Raw genomic sequence first — 18,272 nt, 5'->3', positions numbered from 1 at the left:
ATTTAAAGTATGGGCTTATAAGCCATGTGTTTACTATGCTTCATCCCGATTCTCTCACCTTTACTTCAAGATTTTGTATGATAAATTTGATGAGCAAGGCTTGTATTACTTAAAACCAAAAAACTCTTTTCAGGTGTGTTCAATCCAGCAAACAAGAATTTCATGAAGGCACAAATTAGAAAAACAAACTACTGTACAAATGAAATTTAGATAAGAACAGTGATATCAAGTGTCTTAGAAAACATACCATTCCCTTTGCATTTTGCTGAGACCCACATAGATTTTAACTTCCTTCTTTGGAGGCAAACTCTTTTCAACATCAGCTTTAATTCGACGAAGGAGAAATGGACGCAAAACCTTAGAAAAAGCAAAGAGAAACAGAGATGACCTTATCTGTAATAGTGGTATTTTTTTTTAAATCTTAAAATCATCTACTAAATATATGGTAAAGAAACTTCTCTGCTTGGATATTAAACACATTTTTAGAATGAAGATTCTGCTTGGATATTAAACAGATTTTCAGAATGAAGATTCAAACTATATATAATTTATTACTACTAAATTCCTGAAGGGTAATAATAGAATTTTATTATTTAACCAATATACAATTAAGTATATACTTGCTACACTCTCATAAAACACAAAAAACAACAGTACATTTTAAAGATTTTCAACAGTGACTGCCTTTAAGGTTTAAAACTAGTTACTTGTATCTTTTTCTGCAGCTACTTCACACTGCTGAATTCATGTTGCACTTTCTATTTAGAAAACAAAATATCACTGCTAAGTAACCTTTAGGATTTCATAATTCATAGAACTTTTAAAAAATAAAGGAAAATATTTTAAAAATTAAAGAGGTCTTCAACCCTATACAGTGCTTAATATTTGGCAGGTCCACATTGAGTTCTTTATGATTAGTTTTAAAATTTATTATCCTAATTTATGGAAGCAAACCACATGCACAGAATACAAATCATGAGTGTACAGTTCAACTAATTTCCATCAAGGAAAGATCAGGTCACAGGGGAAGGGGGGCAGGGCATGACTATGCCTCCCAGGGGACAAGAACAATGCTCAGGGACCCTTTTTAATTGTTACAATTAGAGGTATACGATTACTAGCATCTAGTAAGGAGACATGTCATGGATGTCCTTAAGCATACTACAATACAATGGGCAACCACTCCTAGCCCTACCCCTGCCACTCCCCATCCCCAAAGAATTATTCACACCAAAATGTGAACAGAAGTTGAAAGACCAGTGATAGGTCACAAAGGGCTTTTCCTAACATGTTTACAAGGTCCTGCTTTCTCTTGCTCACCAGGGTATTTATCTTAATCTCATATTTGTTAAGGGAAAATTTCTCTACCAACCAGCTGCCGCTTTTGCACTGTCCTAGAAAGGAACAAAGCTACACATCAAAACAAAAACCACAATATAAACTCTGCCCACACTACGCAATATTAGTTACCTTATATACCATCACTAGAATTCGAAACAGATGGATCATTTATCCTGTCAGAAGTAAACTAACCAGACTCTTCTTGGAATTTAAATGCAACTAAACTTTAAAAAGTTGTCTATATTGGTCATTAAGTAATGTTTTTTCCCCTCACTATACCTTTTTTAATTGAGATTATTTTTTCCCTTCATTAAGTTAAATCCTATCCTAGGTTCCAACACCAAAACCTCTACACATCACTCCCTATACCCATTACAATAGCGAACAGTTCTAAGTGGCAAAATTCAAATATATCTGAGTCTACAGCCATTATACTTTTTTGTTAACTGGAATATAATCTAATTTTAAGCTCTATTCTTTTTTCCCCATTAGAAATATGCCTGAACACTATTCCAAAATACTTACCATATGAAGCCTCTCAACTAACTTTTGATCCCCAAGGCAATTGTTTGTATCAAACCAGGAATCAAAGTCCTAGATTAACAAACAAAACATACCTTGCAGTCAGAGATAATATTAACAAACTTCCTATAATTACATATAAAACAGTGATTTCTAGAATTAGTATAATATATGAGTTGTGATCTACTAAAACCATTTAGTTCAATTCTGTGTATTTTTCTTTATTTTTGGTACCAGGGAATGAACCCAGATGTGCTTTACCACTAAGCCACATCCCCAGCCCTTTCTAAAATTTTTCATTGTACAACAGGATCTCATTAAGTTGTTTTAGGGTCTTGCTAAGTTGCTGAGGCTGGCTTTGAACTTGCAATCCTCTTGCCTCAGTCTCCCAAGTTGCTGGGATTACAGTCATGCATCACCACACCAGGCTCAAGCCCGTATTTTTCATGTGCATCACTGTCACTGATTAATTTTAGAAAAAATAGTTTAGGGATATTACTTCTGCAACATTTTTTTTCAAAAACATAAAGATGTTAAGTTTCACAGTGAAGAGTAAAAAGGCAAGTTTTATAGAAAATTAGGAATCTCAAACACAAGGTTTTCAGATCAATCTCAACTCTAATTAATTTACTAAAAGTAAAACTGAGATAAACAGAATTTCATCAGTATTAAAGTAGGATTTGAGGGCTGGGGCTATAGCTCAGTGGTAGAATGCTTGCCAAGCACAGTGAGGCATTGGATTCAATCCCCAGCACCACATAAAAATAAATAAAAGTATTGTGTCCGCTACAACTATTAAGAAAAAAAAGTAGGATTTGAATAAGGATAAATTTTATCTTTATCTTTTAAAGGTATGAATACGTATTTATTTTTGAGTAAACATAATCTTAGAATTCACTGTTGTAAATAAAAGTTTTACCAGATATTACTTAAAAAAACGCATCAATGTAAGAAAAATTATTTCTAAAACATCAAAATACATAAAAGCAGAACTAATACTTTCAAGTTTGAATATCCTTTTGTTACACAAACCTCTATTCTTTTAAAAATGTTTATCACAACAAACCAAAAGTTTTTGTAGCTTTTTAGAACTTATCTGAATAACTGTACCAATAACAGAGCTCTTTGAAAGTCCCCCATATGTACATTCCAGCTATGGGAACAAAGTCAAAAAAGAACTCTGGTCTAGCAAAAAACTGCAACTACTAGCAGCACAGAAATTACTAGTAGCATAATTTAACACATCAATTATATTCCTACATATAACTAATTGTTAACCACTACTACCATGATTTCTTTTTCTTTTTGGAACGAGGAATTAAATGCAAGGGTGCTTAACCACTGAGCCACATCCCCAGCCCTTTTTGTGTTTTATTTTGAGACAGGGTCTTGCTAAGTGGCTTAGGGCCTCGATAAGTTGCTGAGTCTGGCTTTGAACTTGCAATCCTCCTGCCTCAGTCTCCTGAAACGCTGGGATTACAGGCATGCGCCACTATGCCCAGCTGCTACCATCATTTCTACGACTGCAAATAACCTAAAGGTAAACATTAAGCTCTGCTTATTACATTTATTACATTATAATATAAGAAAGGTTAGGCAGATTTCAACATATTTGAAAGTCATGTCTGAGCCTTAAAACAAAGGCAATGTGAGGTACAGAAGTTCACTTGGAATGCTTAAAGCAGCACCCTGAAAATATAATAAGTCTACCTACATAGAATTCTTGAATCAAAAGTTAGACCAACAATACTATCAATTAGGAGGCAGAAACCTATGCAAATAAAATAGCAGAAACAATGATTTGAAATGAGACTAAAACCAAAAAGCACAAAAGTAAATTCTAAGAATGCACAGACACTCATAGTTTAACACCAGGCTTTAACTACATAAAAGCATGAGAAATTAATGATTACCTCAAATAGTGCTAGGCAGGCCAATCCTATTATAAAAATACACAGCATTAAACAAAACATAATTATTAACCAGAAAACAATCAGAAATACTTACATCAGCTGAATTAAAGACATCAGGCAACAAAAAATTAAGAAGTGACCAGAGCTCATGTAAGTTGTTCTGAAGAGGGGTTCCAGTTAGTAATAGTCGATTTGTAGTCTTGAATTCTCTCACTATTTCTGACAACTGAAAGAACCAAATTCCATCATCAGAATATTTGGAATATGGATTAAATTCTCAGACACAATGTACATATAGTTAAACACCAAATTACCTTGGATTTTTCATTTTTGATCCTGTGAGCTTCATCTATAACTAAGTATCTCCAGTTAAATTTTTTGAACACAGACTTCTCTTTAATAAGCATTTCATAAGACGTTACACAAACATCCCATTCTCCTGGCAACAAAACATCTCTGACAAAAGCAGCCTGTGCAGCAAAAGTAAAAAATTACAATATTCAAAATCAATTATACATTAAACTTCATGATGACAAGTAATCTAATTCATAAAAGAGAGTGGTACATTAAAAAGGGATAGAGTCGCTATATCATGTAAGCATTTAGAACTAGCTTTCCTACCACTAAAATAATCAGTAAACATTTAAATTTCAGAGTCATTAAGTGAAAATTTAAAAAAGACAAACAACAATGATCAGCACAAAGTTCAACAGCCTAATTCTTAAAAGGTCAACATTAAGTCTCTGAATTCTTAGAAGATGGGCTTTTAACATAAAGAGAGCCAAGATGACTGAGGACAGCTTGTAGTAAACATGTTCATTCCCCCCTTCAGATTTATAGATGTATTAACACACTGCTATTGTTACTCTCATTTCACAAATAAAGAAACTGAAGCAAAAGATGGTTAAGCCCCTGAACAAACAGCAATCGGGTAACTTAAAAAAAAAAAAAAAAAATCTTGGTTACTTATAACGGGTAAAAAAGCAATCTAGATTCATCACTAAGATAAATGAAGGAAAACAAGGTAAGTACAAAGTCATTTAATGCAGTATGAATAAGTTTCCAAATCTGACCTTTACACTCTTAATAGTGTCATTATTCCCATGTCTTCTTCCCAAAAGGATGTTATCAATCAACATCTTACCTTATTTGGTAGGTATCACAATAGCTCACCAAATTACAATAACACTCAACTCATCTTTAAAAACTATTATTCTATGATTATTATCACTATACACTAATCTAAGAATCTGGTTCCTTAAGTTTCCAACTGCCTCCCACATTCAAAACCTCTTTTAAAAACAATACTACTAAAGAGCACAGTCTTTGATTTTATATGATTACCCCTCAAAATACGAGGAAAACTATATTCCTACAGTCTCTAAATGCCTGCTGTCTGGGAAAATTTTTAACCATCAAGACAATACTACATTTATATATTACTAATACTTCTGAAGACCCTTTCTCTTTTATCATTCCTCCAGCTATTCCCTACCCCAAACCTGAATTCAAATTCCTTTAATATGAAAAAATGTAATGAAATACTAAAATCTTACTCTTGTTCTTTATCTCCTATCAAACAAACAGATCGAAGTGTTGGTACCCATCTCTTGAATTCACTCATCCAGTTGTGTAATGTAGACTTAGGAACCAAAACCATATGAGGACCAGGAATGTTTCTATAGTGTTTCATGTACCCAAGAAGGGAAATGGTTTGAAGAGTCTTTCCCAGGCCCTGAAAGAGTTCAGAGTAATAATGATGAAAAACAAAAGTATTTCTCCACATTTATACCTCCCAAAATACACAGAACATTTAAAAGAAATGCTGTATGTTTATGATAGCTAACCTGTAGCAAGAACTTAAGGTCTGAAAGCTCACCAATGTTGTCACATAATCTTCACAAGTCTATGAGGGAGGTATTATTACCACCCCAATGAGGCTCAGAAAATGTGATCTCCCCCAAGTCTTCTAGCACAGTTAGAATCAAAATGCTTTTCCTTTGACACCATACTTTCTCCAACCAACTAAGTATTTTAGCACTATAGTAATAATAAGGAATCTTTTTAAAACCTTTATTATGTAACTAATAGGAGTAAACAAGAGATAAATGTTTTATGAAACACAACTGTACAAGATGCCATTCTAGAAAACAAAATTAATATTTATAGGTAATAAACATTAAATGACCTCACTTGGTTTTTCATAAAAATGGAGGGAAATAGTTAAACCATGATACTACAGAAGGTTTTTTTAAAAAAGTTTCCCAAAATGTAATTTTTTAAATCTACTTTCATAGATAATTCCTCACAAGTGAAGATTTCACATGCAATTAAGCTACTTAAAATAGTCCGATAATTCCAGACTGCAAACAACAAACATGCTATGTATCTTAAACCTCTATAAAATAAAATGAAATAACTAAGTTACAAAAAATCTAAGTTACAAAAAATGCTTTCAAAAAAAACTACCAAACACATACCATTTCATCTGCAAGGATACCATTAATGCCATTTTCATATAAAGAAATGAGCCAATTCAGTCCTCGGACCTGATAATCTCTCAATTTACCCCATTTTACATCTAAAAACAAGAGAAAACACATTACATTTTAAAGACAAGATTATTATAGACAGAAATACAACAAAGTAGTCCCCCTCATCTGTTACCAAGCTTTAACTGTGGCCAAAATTTGCTTACTGACTTGCTTTCTTTTCTAGGAGATTCTTATAAGGATTCTGCAAGTCCAAAGTCACTAGGGGTAGCTGTTGGGAGTCTGCAATGGAGTAGGGGCAAGACGGATATAAAAAATAACCAGGGGCTGGGGAGATAGCTCAGTCGGTAGAGTGCTTGCCTTGTAAGCATAAGACCCTGGGTTCCATTCCCAGCACCCAAAAAAAAAAAAAAAAAAAAAAAAAAAAAAAAACCAAGCCCAGGTAACATGACTTTGGGCATCAGAGTATTCATCCAAATCACTTAGTTTCTGTTATTCATATATTGGTCCTAGACTCTTTGACCTCTTTATTTCCCTTTCTAACCTTACCAAAAACATTTGCAATCAAGTGCTTTTATCTTTCACAAAGATCAGATACAGTTTCTCTGGAAATTTTATTTTAATCCTAGTATAAAAATGAGACAGGAACTTCCTTTTCTTCACCTTTGCTCCTAAGCTACTTTTCCAATAAATCTTAGATAATACCACTTTTAGGATTTACATATTTATTTTGCAAGTCAAGTCAAAACACTGCTTAAGGATGAAAAATAACCAGGACTAGTTACAATGTAGGAATGTGAGAAATAATTCAAAATTTCCTTTCCCCCTATGCCATACATCTGGCTCTGGCCTCTACTTCATTTGAATAGAAACGGAAACCAGGTATCAAAGTGAACACTTTAAACCAACTGCTGAATTTCTAGCTAGATGAGTCCCCCTGAAGTTCAATTAGATAACAATTTACATAAATAAATCAGTCATCCAGCAACAGAGGATGTCAGGGGGAAAAAAATTATGCTAGGCTCATATAGACTGGAAGTCTTTATGCCAACAGACAATAAGACTTATACAAACCTGATTAAATGTGCTTTCTTTTAGAAAACCATTAAAAACAAATATATTAAATAAAAATATATTAAACAAATATATCAAAAAAAATTAAAGTCAATATAACAGCATTAGATGAGTAAGCAAAATTCTTCATGAACCTTTGTTTTCTTTTTACAAATTAGTTTCCTTATCCAGAATGGGTAAAAGGCAAAACCATTCCCACTTTTACACGTACCTTAGGACAATAATAAGCTCAATGACATTTTATACACCTCTGAAATACAACATCACATTATATAACACATTACCACCTCCATTTCAAAAAAAGAAATCTGAAACTTAGTCACAACCAATTAATATTGAAGATTACAAAAAAATCCCCTGTATAAACTGCAGCCAAGACAAATCCAAAACATTAACCAAAGGATGTCTCAAAGTGAGATCTTTCAAAAATCAAGTAATTTAAATATGTTTAACAGGGCTGGGGAGATTGCTCAGTTGGTAGAGTGCTTGCCTTGTAAGCACAAGGCCCTGGGTTCGATCCCCAGCACCCAAAGGAAAAAAAAAAAAAAAAAAAACTTGCAAAAATACTAAATATGTTTAACATACATGATGGAGAGTCTTCAAATCGAGTGCAAACATTGGTTGCCTTGGAGCTTTCTGTTAACAGTTCTTCATCCTCCTCTTGCTCTGTTCTACGGTGTCGGTAGCTGTCAAATGAAAATAAAATCAACTGATTCAAGTTTTGGCTTTAACTATCAGCTACAATTCCACACGGTAAGTCAAGTGGTTGACCTCAAGAGTCTGCAATACTTTTTAATTTAAAAAAAAAAAAAAAAAAAAAATTTAATAAAAATAAAATGAAGGACAAAAAAATTGCCCCCATCTCTAACAGAATGAATTTTGAAGAATCTTTAATTTATCACATAACTATTTAGTAAATGTCTATTCTCTGACTGTATAAATATTGTATTTGAATATTTTACATCCTTTTTACATCAAAGTGATGTTTATGTTATTTAGTTTGTGGAAGTAGATTTTTTATTTTTTTTGTACAGATACAGTCGACGTCACTTTTGGTTATTAAAACTGTGAGTGTGTGGAATCAAAATAGGCTTCCAAATCCTTATTTTCTCTTCATTGTGAAGGTCCACTATTTTAAGAGATTACATGAATTCCTAAAACAGTAGATACCCATATTTATGCTTCAGGAGAAAAATTAGTTTCATGGCAAATCTCAAATCTGGGGGGAGGGGTATTACTGTCACTTCACAGTTTCAGTGTCTCATTAATCTTACAGCCTAAAAAAAAAAAGAAATCAATGTTCTATTATTTAGAAAAGAACTCACATAAAATAAAATCGGCATGGTTAGGGAATTTTTGTGCTTTCCTTTTATTCCTTACTATTAAAGTACAGTGAAGTCATAAAAAATAGTAATTTTTATAGGCATCTAAATTAACCTAAAGAGTGAATAGTAAAAAATTACTAGTAAATATAAATCTAAAATATTTTACATGATAATCTAAAATACACAAAAACTGTTATTAAAATACCATACATTAATTACAACTTTATAAGCTCAAATTGCTTTACCTCTAAAGATCTAAAGTGAATAAAACCACTTACTTCCCAATTCTAAAGCTTCCAACTTTAAACCTTTATACTTTCAACAAATATCTTCAGCTAATTTAGAAAGCAGATCATGGCCCTACTGAGACCTCTAAAATCATTTTCCCCAATAACGCTTGGTAATAAGTAAATCGAATTGAATAACTTATTACATATTTCATTTATTATATATTTTCTGGAGACTTATCTTTTAGGATAGTGATGGATATAAGTGTTTCTTTAATAATATCAATATCACATAACAATACCTATTATAGTTGTTCCCATTTCCAGTGTATGACACTGATATATTTAAGTAGGTGGAAAATTAGTCTGAAACAATTTAAATACATCTGAAATACAAAGTTGTCTCTTAAAAGTTCATAAGCACCTTACACACAATGGACAACACACAAGACATACTGAAAGAACAGAATACCCCAAATAAAATTAAGGAATTTTGCTTATATAATAATTGTTTTAATTAACTACATCGTGAATTTAACACTGATAACTAATTAAACATCCTAAGTTATCCAACTAGCACAAAAATTCTGAATCTGATAAATTTAACATGCATACTTATTTTCAACTATTACCGAAGGATGGCATACAACTTGACACTTCAATTTACAGGAAGACAACTATTTAACAAAAATTTTAAACAAACTCCTATGGCATACATCATTACCATATTACACATACCAGCCCAGACTTCACATAAAAATAATACCCTCAAGGCATGTATATGGTTTTGGAGATGAGCACACACAGTTCAGATCCAAGTTCGAGCCTGGATTATTCTAAGTACTTCTATGTGACAGTAATAGGACACATAACCTCTGTATTTGTATCCTCTCTAAGGAACAGCATTAATATCTGACTTCCCTAGTCAATATAACTGTTGCAATCCATAAACTATATAATACTATAAAAAATAAGATACTATACATAATTTTAAAATACTTACACTTATGACTACATCCTACCAAGCTAAATGGGGCCAAATAAGTAATTGCAATAACTTCTTTTAAATCAAGTGGCTTTATGCTTCTAATGAAAACCATCAATAAGTTGAACTACGAAGTATAAACTATTACTCACTCGCCAACTGAGAGCAAGTTCTGTTTCTCATCCTTTTTTATTCGTGGGCGCCCTGGTTTCATCTTCAAAGGTGAGGTTGGAGTCTTCTGAGCAGCAGGCTGAATGAAATGTGCAAACAGCTCTGTTTGCTTTAATAAATATTCAAATCTATTTGCGCGGTCAGTTTGCTGCAAAAAAGTTTAAGATATATTTCATCAAAATATTGGAAATCAGTTTCGACATGCCTCTATGTGATAAATTCAGCAATATAAAGGAACAAACTACTGACACATGCAGCCTAAGTCTTAAAATTTGCACTCTGTCAAGGGACAGACAAAATACAAGTCTACACTGTATGATTCCACTTACAGTATATGAAATACTAACTAGAGACAGAAAGTAGATCAGAAGTGGCAAGAGGATGGGGCAGGAGCAAACATTTAACATGATGGAAACTACTCTACATCATGACTGCAGCAGTATTTACATGACTGCATACACTTGCCAAAACTCAAAATTATTTTATGTAAGTTATACTTCAAAGTAGTTGACCAAAGAAAAAAATTTTTTAGACATTAAAAGGCCAATACAAGTGAATTTATTCAAAAGTAGGGGAAAAAGCATTGGTCTTACATCAGTTAGATTGGTGTCAAATTTTAAAAAGGTATCAAGCTTGAAAAACATGAAATTCAAGAAATATTCATTAACTTAATGTAGTTTAATACTATTCCTGCCCTTCACATCTGCCATCTGCCCCTTTGAATGTTTCCTATTAACACACCAAGAGAATGGGAAATATGTGTAAACCAAAAAAAAAAGATCCTTGATAACAAGTTTTCATAAAAAAACGATAAAATCTAGAGCCTTTAGGCAACCAGACTTTAGACATGATAGTTTGTTTAAACGAATGAGAAGTTCAACAGATAAACCAGTTATGCGACATAGATGCCATAAAAATCTTAATAAAAATGTTGAAGATGTCCGTTTTAGAGATTTACAAAAAGGACAATTCACCCCCCAAATGCAGGTATCCAAACACCATTAATACTATAAAAGCTACATACTTTTAAGGGAAAACAATTTTCTTAAAATCACACTAATGTAAAAACTGAAGCTAAATTTGCCGTGAGGGAAGTGGTAAAAGTGTTTCACTGGGTCACAGTAACAGTCACAGAAGCAACCTGATATGCACAATTAGAACAGGCTGTCAACACGTTCCTCCCTGGTGACATACTACAAATGATGAACCTTAGTTTATGCTTTTCAAGATTACAAACTGTTTAAAGTACTGAACTGAGATATATATATATATATATATATATATATATATATATATATATATATGTTTAAGTGCACATTTACGCAAAATTGTATATAATAAAAGTCAATAACAAAACTGAAAATAAGACTACTCAATTTTATTGTAATTATGTTGCAGATCAACATACATAAGCTCTGAAAATAAATTCATAAATTAGATTCTAGACATGAAAGGTAAAGTTATTGAATAGTATTCTAAATTTCAAGTAACTATTATTGTTCCTATTATTAAGGGGAAAAAAATAGGCACCTTGTTGCTTAAGGGAATGAGAAGGTCAAAATGTAAAGAATTTTGAGATCCTAAAAGGTTAAAAGTGGGAAAAGTGAAAAAAAAAAAAACTAATAGACCCCAAAATGCAGCAATTATCACTGTAATAAAATTAGGGACCCGAAAGAAATCAATCTAAAATCAAATGAAGAATACAATGAATAACCATGAAATAGTTTTTTTCTCTGAGAAAAGAAAAAATGACAAGACAACAGAGACTATATACACCTTCAGAAACACAGTTAATAAGGGTTAAGTGTGATTTTTTTTTTTTTTTTTTTTTTGGTAGAGGAAGACTGAATATTAGGGTGTATTATAAATAGAGTGGAAAGATATACCCAAAAATGAAGGGGACGGGGAGATATCCAAGACAAGTTTTAGATACTGAAAGCCCAAGAGTGAAAACCAAAAATTTACTCAGGTACCAATCAGCATACTTTATTCAGTATTCAGAAATAGTGCTCAGCATCCTGGATTCAAGAATGAAGAGTAGATAATGGGATTTCCTATACTATGATTAAGAACTAGCAAATGACACTGGAGCTTATTTCAAAGAAAACTATTCAAAAGAAGATCATGCCACAAAATGATATGAAGCTTGGAAACTGAAAAACTTAAGAAAAATCAGAGTCCCAATAAAGGCACTGTAAAGAATGAAAGTGTCGCAGAGAATCATTGGGGGGGCGGGGGGGCCCAATCTCCATTATAGTTAGATTTCTGTCATAAACACTACTCAGCAAAAACATGGAGAAAGATGAAAGAGGCCAAAAAAAGGGCATAAAATACTACATGCAAAAGAAAGGAATACTGAGCTAGACGAAGGGGAAAAATAAAGAGAACTATTTATAATGGTAAACTTACAAGAAAATACAAAGTAGGAGGTATTGTCACAGGCATCTTGGATGTATACTGAGGAACTTTCATTCATTGAAATAACATTAAATATGTGTGTGAAGTAAGATTGTGAATTCAATTCTGGATATTCCCAAACTGCCCAACAAGCAATGTAAATACTGGTAAAAGGTATCTGGGCTAGAAATAAAAGATTTGAAAGGATTCTGTTTAAAGACAGCAAGTGAAATCCAGTAATAAGAATCAAACTGTCTAAGAAGAAATGTTCAGAATTTAACAAAGGACAAAGGCACAATCAAATAGGGTATCAACAAGGGGGAAAAAAGGTGTCTCAAGGTAAGTAAAGATTTTGTGGGGGTGGTCAACAATGTCAAACACAAGTAAAATCAAGAACAATGAAACTAAAGTCAAACTATAAATTAGATTCACTAGTACAGGTAGTATAAACTAGTATATGTTTAAGGAACATACTATAGTGTTATTAATTAACATTTCACCTTTACTGAAGATTTCAAATATAACTGCATTTATGCTATGTAAAGACCTCAGAACAGGGACTGACCAGATCATAAGCATTCACTGTTAGCCATACTGTTATCATTAAAATTCATTTAAAGCTCTTTGTAGTACTGGTTAAGTCAAGTCATGATTTTAAAAAGTTGTTTCCTAGAACATACCGGATGTGAGCTGTCTTTAAGGAATGTGTCATGTTTTCTTTTTTGTAAAGATCCCATCTATGGCCTAAGAACTAAAGTCAAACTGTAAATTAGATTCACTAGTACAATGTTGGTGTCAGAATCTAAATTGTGAAGGATAAAAGGTGTATTAACTTTTCATTTTTAAAGGCAGAACTACCAATATGTTTCTGGTAGAGCACTTACTCGGCATGTGCGAGGCCCTGGGTTCCATCCCCAGCAAGAATATGGGGATGAATATACACAGAATAACAATTTCTCTGATCTTCACCTCTTCACCTCACTTCTGAAGCTAAAAATCTTAAAGTTATTAACGTAATTAGATAATTAAATCATATTCACTAATTCAGTGAATACTTGATTTGGTTTATAAAGGTAAATAAGATATCTGTCTATATTATAGTACTCCAAGTTACACATTTCATTTAAACATTGGTGCTCTAAATATAAAAGTTAAACAGAGATGTTTAATACATTTAATCATCTAACAAAAAGGTTTTTTTTAATTTGTTTTAGATATTGATAAACCTTTATTTTATTCATTTATTTATATGTGGTGCTAAGAATCAAACTCAGTGCCTCACACATGCTAGGCAAGCACTCTACCACTGAACCACAACCCCAGCCCCCAAAAGTGTCTTTACAGACTCTATTCACATAGTGAGAACATACCATTTTTTCTTCATAGGTAGGATCTGGTTCTTGGATTTCTTTTTGTTTTCCAGGTGATGCATCATCAAATACTTCCTAGCAGAAAGGAAAAATCATGGATTTGTTCTTCAGAATAGTCAGTTCACCATTATACACTGATTTCAGGCTAAAGCAGATTTTAAATAATAAGACTCCTGACCAATGCTCCCTACATACTTAAATGGCTGTCATCTAACCTGACAGGAAACCTGAGAAGAATAAAATAAAATACTATGGGAATAATAATCCATTTAACCCAGTTATGTAAGCGGTATGGCTGCTACCAAGATTAAAACAAAACATTACCATCAAACATCATCCTAAAATAAAATTATTTCCTATGGGCAAATTTATACCTCTTTTTTTCTAACGAAATTATGAAACCAAATTAAACAGTATGAAACATGAAAAAGTTTCCCTTTTAATCATATGATTGCATTAATTTAACTATGCTCTTACACAAAAGTATACATGGAAGAGAGCATTAGTCACTCTGATTTCTATCATTTAGAATATTACAAAAAAGGTATCCTGCAGCCTAAACTGATACTCTTAACTACAGTGTGATTACTAAATTAGTATTACATGTTATTCTTACAAATGTTATTATCCTGGCATTAAAATTCAAACCAAAACTAGCACCAATTTTTACACTACAAAGTTCCACTCATCCATTGAAAAAAGCATTAACAGCTGGAAAAAGCCTAATTTTTATTAACAATGCCTAAATCTCTGCTTGGCAATACATACTACTGTAAGGCTATAAATGACTACAAAATATAGGAGGAATGGTCCGTTGTAATATTAGAAGGCCTAAAATGACCTAAATTCAATTCTAATTTCATTGCTAAGGCTATGAAGCATCAGTGTGCCCTTATGTCATCACAAATCTCTGGTCTTTGTAGATAAAAGTGACAAAGCCACTATCTACTCCAGTCTACAAAATTCCTGCTGGAATACCACTAAAAGTATACCCAAAGAAATTCAAAGTGCTTTCCAAAATTGTCATCCTTTCTTCTATAGTTAAAAAAAAAAAAAAAAACTGAACCTCAGCCCTCTTAAGGACATACAATTATTGGCACATAGCATGCCCATCTATGTCTCCTCAACAGTGAGAGATGAGGTTGAATGAGAATAAGCTGAACTTGTCAAAAACATAACAACTAAAAAATAAAACTGTGCCCTTGACATATTACTGGATACATGGGAAAGTCAACTATTGTTTTCTGGAAAATGAGATTTGTCAGAAAAAAAGATCACCTTAAATTCTACTTTCAAATAGAAAAAAGGCATTTATTTTTTTTTTCCAATTGCATAACCAGATTAAGGTCTTCAGTCACGAAAAACATTCTGAATCTCAAGTGATTCTGAATTCAGTTAAGGAAACAGTAGAGAATGAGGGTACATTTATTTTAAAAGGACAAAAATCACTATAAAGTGAAGAGAAAAAAAAACAAAAGGAGTGGATAAGATGTATTGATAAAAAGTAAAAGTTACTGATATTCCTATACTGACAAGGTTAGTCATTCTTCCATAAATGAAACGCCAAACATCTTAAAGTACATGACAAAGCAAGATGTGAGTTCCAGCACAGATTCTACTGATCAGAAAACTGGATTTCCTCACCTGGCAAATGAAAATACACTAATTTTGGAAGGAGTTATCACAATAACATTTAAACTTTAATTTCAATTTCAAAATAGCAACTTAAAAAGTCAAAATAGTTATTTAAATTGCTCTCCTTTCTGATATTTAATCAAGGCCTCTGGTAAGACATTTGTTATACCAAATTTGAAAAGAAGTCTATTCGGAAAGCTGAGGTTAACTAAGTACATCTCTTTAGGGAACTACATATTTAATCACCCAATTGTGTTCAGTGTCACAGGTTTCCAAACCCCTTAAGCCCTGGAGCTGAAATCCAAGTTAAACAGATCTGATAATACAAGAGAAACATTTAAAACCTTGAAGGGAAAAAAAGCAAAACTGAACACATTTAAATGTGAAACAAATCTTAATTCCTGAAAACTGCAAAGTTATCAGTCTGTATTCCACTAAAACCTACCTCTATCACTTAAGTTCTTTCAAATATTAATGTTTCTTCACCCTAGCTGACCCGACAAAAACTATCAATGGTGAAATGCATTACTATTTCCTTATTGTGTTAATTATGCATTAAAGCTCATTTTAAAAGCAATATTACTTTCATTCTGCCTAAGTATGGAAAAATCCCAGAAATCTTTGGGTTGGGACTATAAAATATCTCAAAACAGGTCCAAGGCCAAGAATAAAAATTGGAAACAATCACTTTGTTCCCAGACGACGCAAAGCTTGGAAGCATACCCAAGACACCCGTCTGGCAGGTCCCCCATGTTTCCACACTCGCACACACTCAACAACCAGGGTACTGTCACCATCCCCTGGCCAACCCACCACCCAGAAGGCTCAAGAGCGAGTGCTTTAAGTTTTTTCTTAAAGAGGCAAAACCCAAAAAGAGGAAATGCGCGGGACAGAAAGCCAACCATCTGCCCCTGATTCTCTAATACATTCATTCGCCCATCCAGACCCCCAAATTAGATGGGGATCCAAGACAGCTGCTGCTGCCATGGTCTCTTCCCTCCTGGTGCAACAGAGCCTGGGAGGGGCCTCCGCTCCCTTCGCAGAAGCAGCTGCGCCCCGCTTATCCCACTGCGCATTCGGCCATCCAGCTCTCGCCATTGTTTCTGCCCAGAACAGATAGATACCGCCTCCGCAAGGGACCCGGAGGAAGAAAGGAGGCCCAAGTCCTCGGATGCGCCGCTTTTAAATGCCGCCCCAGCGGGCCCGCGTATCCCACGCCTAAAGGGCATCTCCCTCGCCCTTCCCCGAAGTTTGGTAGAACCTAAAACCTAGATCAAGGATAAAAGAAGAAATTATGGAGGTGGAAGGTACAGGTCTCCCCGGACTCAGTAATCAAGAGCATCTACTTAGTAAGAGCGTTCGAAGATTTGGCAAGATTCGCAAAAGAAACACACAATTTGAATGTAAAGTGCCAGTTAGGCATCCGGGTGTGCGGGAGCGGGTTAGCGCAAGGGCGGAGGAGTCGGAACATCACTTCGGACCGCAGGGTGCCGAACGACGCGGCAGCTCTGCGCGCGATCCCCTGCACCATGGCCAGGGAACCAGCTCTCCTCCCCTCTGCGCCCTCTCCCCGCCACGAGCCGCCCTCACCTCCATCTCGGCGTCCGCGGGGCCGGCGCCTGCCGCAGAGGGAGCCGCCTGGGCCGCGCCGCCCTCGGGGCCGCCTTTGTTGCTGCTGCTGCTCCCGCCGCTGGCGGCCGAGGCTGCGGACTTGGAAGGCGCGCTCTCGGGAGGCGGGGGTGGCGGAGGCTCGGCCGCGGACGACATGATGTTCCGTCTGCGTCACCCGCTTCTGCCAGAGGCCGGGCTGGCAGGGATGGAGGAGGAGGCCTAGGCCCGGGTGGCTACGTCGCAACGGACTGATGGAGCAACAAGAGGCCCACCCGGAAGCTCGCCCGCGCCGCGACTCCGCGACGGGCCTGAGCCGGGCCCAGCACCTTCCCTTTCCTCGGCGACCTCTTCCGCGGGGCTCTGGGTTCGACCGGCGCTTACCTCACGGCGGGAATCACGTCGACGAGGGTGGGCGGGGCTAACAGGGTCACTGAGGTCAGAGAGGGCGGGCTGACTTAGAGGAGGGTGGAAGGTTGGGGGAGAGGGAAAAGAAAGCGAAAGAGAGACTGAGGCGGGGAACTTGCTTCGCCTCCTGCTCTTCTTCCTCGGCCAGATATCATCTATCTCGCTAGCATCCAAGACAACTACCTACGCCACCGACTTTCAACCCTCGCGAGATTGCTAGTTAGCTCATTGGCTGATCCCAAGCGCGCACGCGCATTCTCTTCACATTTGGCCACGCCCCCTTCGGACCTCCAGCGGGCTCTAGAGCGAAGGGTAGGCGGGGCCTCGAGGGAGCGCTCGAAGACGTAGGTTGTGCGTCGGAGCCTTGGCCTGACGCGATTGCCGTCAAACACGCTTTCTTAACGGCTTGCTGTCTGCATCCCTGGCGTTTTAGGGACCTGGTTGGGGTCCGCGGAACTTGTTGACAACTTTACCAAGTTCGGCGCTTCCTAAACTTAGAGGCTTCTCTTGGCCTTCCCACTTCCGCCGCCTTCACCATAAGGCGTGACGTTTTGGTTACCTTAAGTGACGTCTCATATTTTTTGTTGTCTTAAGAAAAAAATTCCGTTTAAAGAGAGAACGTGTGTACGTGTTTTAAGTCTGTGCATTTAACTCTACGTCAATCATTTCTAAATACCTTCTGCTCCCCTTAGCTACAAAGTTATATGATGTTTCTTCTGAATTACTATGCTGCAAGTTACGCAGATAATGTGCACGCTGCCATTTGAGGGAGAAACATGGATGGCAGCAGAGGAGAAAGACGGG

At 35.4% G+C, this 18,272-nt stretch overlaps 1 protein-coding gene across 1 annotated transcript in view; it reads right to left on the bottom strand.

Moving 5' to 3' along the window:
* Positions 1 to 17,656, bottom strand: part of Smarca5 (SWI/SNF related, matrix associated, actin dependent regulator of chromatin, subfamily a, member 5) — a 32,670-nt gene extending 15,014 nt beyond the window's left edge. Inside the window, exons 1-10 of the mRNA XM_047566655.1 lie at positions 17,043 to 17,656; positions 13,818 to 13,892; positions 10,032 to 10,198; positions 7,928 to 8,028; positions 6,257 to 6,357; positions 5,339 to 5,511; positions 4,091 to 4,253; positions 3,871 to 4,002; positions 1,867 to 1,935; positions 248 to 357 (exon numbers count right to left, since the gene is read on the bottom strand). Of these exons, the coding sequence (XP_047422611.1) occupies positions 248 to 357; positions 1,867 to 1,935; positions 3,871 to 4,002; positions 4,091 to 4,253; positions 5,339 to 5,511; positions 6,257 to 6,357; positions 7,928 to 8,028; positions 10,032 to 10,198; positions 13,818 to 13,892; positions 17,043 to 17,219 (1,268 nt within the window). The 5' untranslated portion in view covers positions 17,220 to 17,656. The remainder of the gene's footprint in view (positions 1 to 247; positions 358 to 1,866; positions 1,936 to 3,870; positions 4,003 to 4,090; positions 4,254 to 5,338; positions 5,512 to 6,256; positions 6,358 to 7,927; positions 8,029 to 10,031; positions 10,199 to 13,817; positions 13,893 to 17,042) is intronic.
* Between the last annotated feature and the right edge of the window lie 616 nt (positions 17,657 to 18,272).

The sequence above is a fragment of the Sciurus carolinensis genome, chromosome 10 (assembly GCF_902686445.1).
Source record: "Sciurus carolinensis chromosome 10, mSciCar1.2, whole genome shotgun sequence".
NCBI classification, from domain to species: Eukaryota; Metazoa; Chordata; class Mammalia; order Rodentia; family Sciuridae; genus Sciurus; species Sciurus carolinensis.
This window is presented reverse-complemented; position numbering and strand designations above follow the sequence as displayed.